Source organism: Aphanomyces invadans, assembly GCF_000520115.1.
Source record: "Aphanomyces invadans strain NJM9701 unplaced genomic scaffold supercont1.9, whole genome shotgun sequence".
Taxonomy (NCBI): Eukaryota; Oomycota; class Saprolegniomycetes; order Saprolegniales; family Verrucalvaceae; genus Aphanomyces; species Aphanomyces invadans.
The window spans coordinates 640,621-643,146 of NW_008580154.1; the positions used below are offsets into that span (position 1 = coordinate 640,621).

Genomic DNA, 2,526 nt, shown 5'->3' on the forward strand with positions numbered 1-2,526 from the left:
GCGTGCTGCCATGTCACGCGGTGACATGGCACTTGATCAGGCGGACCAAAGTTGACAAGGTGAAATTTGAATGAACCAATCAAATTCACGAATTTGAAATTTGATTTGGCCAATCACACAGCTTAGATCATGTTTGATTTGGCCAATCACACAGCTTAGATCAGGCGTGCTCTGATTGGTTAAATATGTTTGATTTTTTGACGCTTTGGAATGTAAAAAAATATTTCAGGTACCACTTTGCGCCAGTTCACATGTAGATCACTGTATTTCAAGTACTTCGTCTGTTTCACTTTACTGGGGACAATTCACTTCTAGCGACCCCAAAATTACATTTCTCGTCCACTTCACACAAAAATTATCACAATCGAAAGAGAAATAAAAGTATTGGGTTCGTCTATTGACTGCAGAGTGGGAAAACAACTTTATGGCGCCCAAAATCGACTCCGTTTGAATGGCCAAACAAAAAATACGAAATCAATCATTTTCATTTAAAAAATACGGGCCTAACGCACGTTCAAGCTGATGGCACCGACTAGGCGTGAGCTGTCCTTCCAAAGGAAGATCGAGGTCATCATGGCCTTCCATAACCTCATGGAGACTGGAAAGTTGCCGCATGGGCCATGGCGTCCAATGAGTTGCTACAATACAAGATGGTCAGTCGCTCCTTGGACGACGTTATTGCTGCCACACTCGCAGCATTTCATGAGGTGGATGCTGAGAAGCTTTCTAATGTGTTTCTTACCCTACAGGCTGTGATGCGCCATATTCTTAAGAACAACGAAGGCAACATATATCGTTTGCCACACTTGCGAAAGAATTCTTTACGGCGTGGCGCAGCTCTGATGACAAACGTGTCCTACCCATCGTCGCTCTTGGTTTAACCAATAGCATGCATGAATTTTGTTCTTAGACAATCAATGAAAAATGTCCCCGGTAATGTGGATAAAGTGTAATTTCAATTGTCCCCAGTAATGTGAAACAGAGGAAGTATTGAAACCGTGTGATGATTACACAGTCATCCATGCATAATTTTCAAGAATTCATGCAAGATCCAATTCACTTTTCGGCTGCAAACACGGCAGTTCTCCCTAATAACCACACCGCACTTACTTAATCTCGCCTTTAACGATCCTCCAATGAGCCTAGGCTTGCAATGTAGGGGTAGTGGTCACTTCAATTGGCAGTGAGTTCGGTCCCCTTTCTTCTCAAGACTGAAAAGAGCATATCTTCTTAATGCTGTTGACCGGCCAATCAGTGGCCTCATGTCAGATTTGGATGTGTCCAATCGTCCGTGATACAGTCAACTTGATAAAAACTTGACAAAGGGATACTCCAGGTTATATGGAAATTTGTATGCACAGCGTTGTGGTAGATTTAGACATATTTTTACATTTGAAGTTGTGAAAGAATGCCTGGTACTTCTGTAGGAGTTTTGATTCGCCCAAGAAGGACAAATTATATTCAAAATAACCGCTTGCCCAGCCGCTCATCGACATCCACGAAGTCACCTATACCCTGGACGACGCACTTGTCCCGCTTCCAGCCGTCAGTGAACTCAAGCGAGTCCTTGGGGCGACGGCCGCCTGTGGCATTGTCCACATCGCTCGCGACCAATCTCTGGCACTTAACATCCAGGAGGTCCTCGCTGCCAACGGCGTGTATCCCGACGCAATCTTCCCGAACGACCGTGCTGGCTTGGGTCTCGTAACTCTTCGGGCGATACAGACCCAAATGGCCACCGCTCCCGTCTCCATGCAAGTTTTTGCAAGCGTGTGTTCAAGTGGCCTTTGATGAAGGCTGCGAGATTTGCTGTACCGACGAGGGGGCGTTTGAGTCGTCTGGCGCGCTTTCCCGGCTCGATCACCGGTGCAGTCCATGTGTTGACCCTATCCAAATCGTATCCATCGCTGCGACTTACAACCCGCACGCGACGACATCGACGTGAGCGCTTACCCACTGGTTCAACTGGTCGCTGGCCAAAGCTTGGCGCGACTTATTCCACGCCGAGGGCGTCGAAGTTGACCCGATGCATCCTGCTCCAGGCATGGCTCGTACATTTGTAGTACTTGGTGACGTCGAAGTAGTCGTCGTCCACCTCCATCAGTATGTCGCTCAATTGGCCATCGACAGCCAAGACATGATTCAGGTCAAGGTGGTGGCGCCTTCCACTTCTAAAGCGTCAGTGCCGTGTTTTAGTGCCTCGTTGTCGTCTTCGCCGCGTGGCCATGCAAAGGTTACGGGCACACAGAACGGGCGTCAAGTGCTCGTGAAGTTTCCTCGAACCAACACTTGCTCCCATGTGCCGGCATTTCGCGACTCACCGACCTTATCTTGGACCCGTTGGAAGCGGCCGCGTTTTTGAACACGCCGATCGTGTGCCAGGAAAAGGTCGACGGCCGGACTCCGGACTTTCAAGTCGTCGCTCAGAATCGATCGCACTTTGATGATGATGATGATGATCGTGTTACGTAGTCTATACAGACAAAACTAGCCGGGAATGCAGGAGGTCCTTAGCCTGGGTCGAGC

General features: G+C 48.3%; 1 protein-coding gene across 1 annotated transcript; it reads left to right on the plus strand.

The window, feature by feature from the left end:
* Positions 1-2,026: 2,026 nt before the first annotated feature.
* On the plus strand, positions 2,027-2,472 carry H310_05362 (hypothetical protein; the record flags this gene model as incomplete). Its single annotated transcript, XM_008870058.1, has 2 exons — positions 2,027-2,152; positions 2,197-2,472. The coding sequence occupies 2 exons, from the start codon at positions 2,027-2,029 to the stop codon at positions 2,470-2,472; spliced, it is 402 nt and encodes a 133-aa protein (XP_008868280.1).
* Positions 2,473-2,526: the final 54 nt, after the last annotated feature.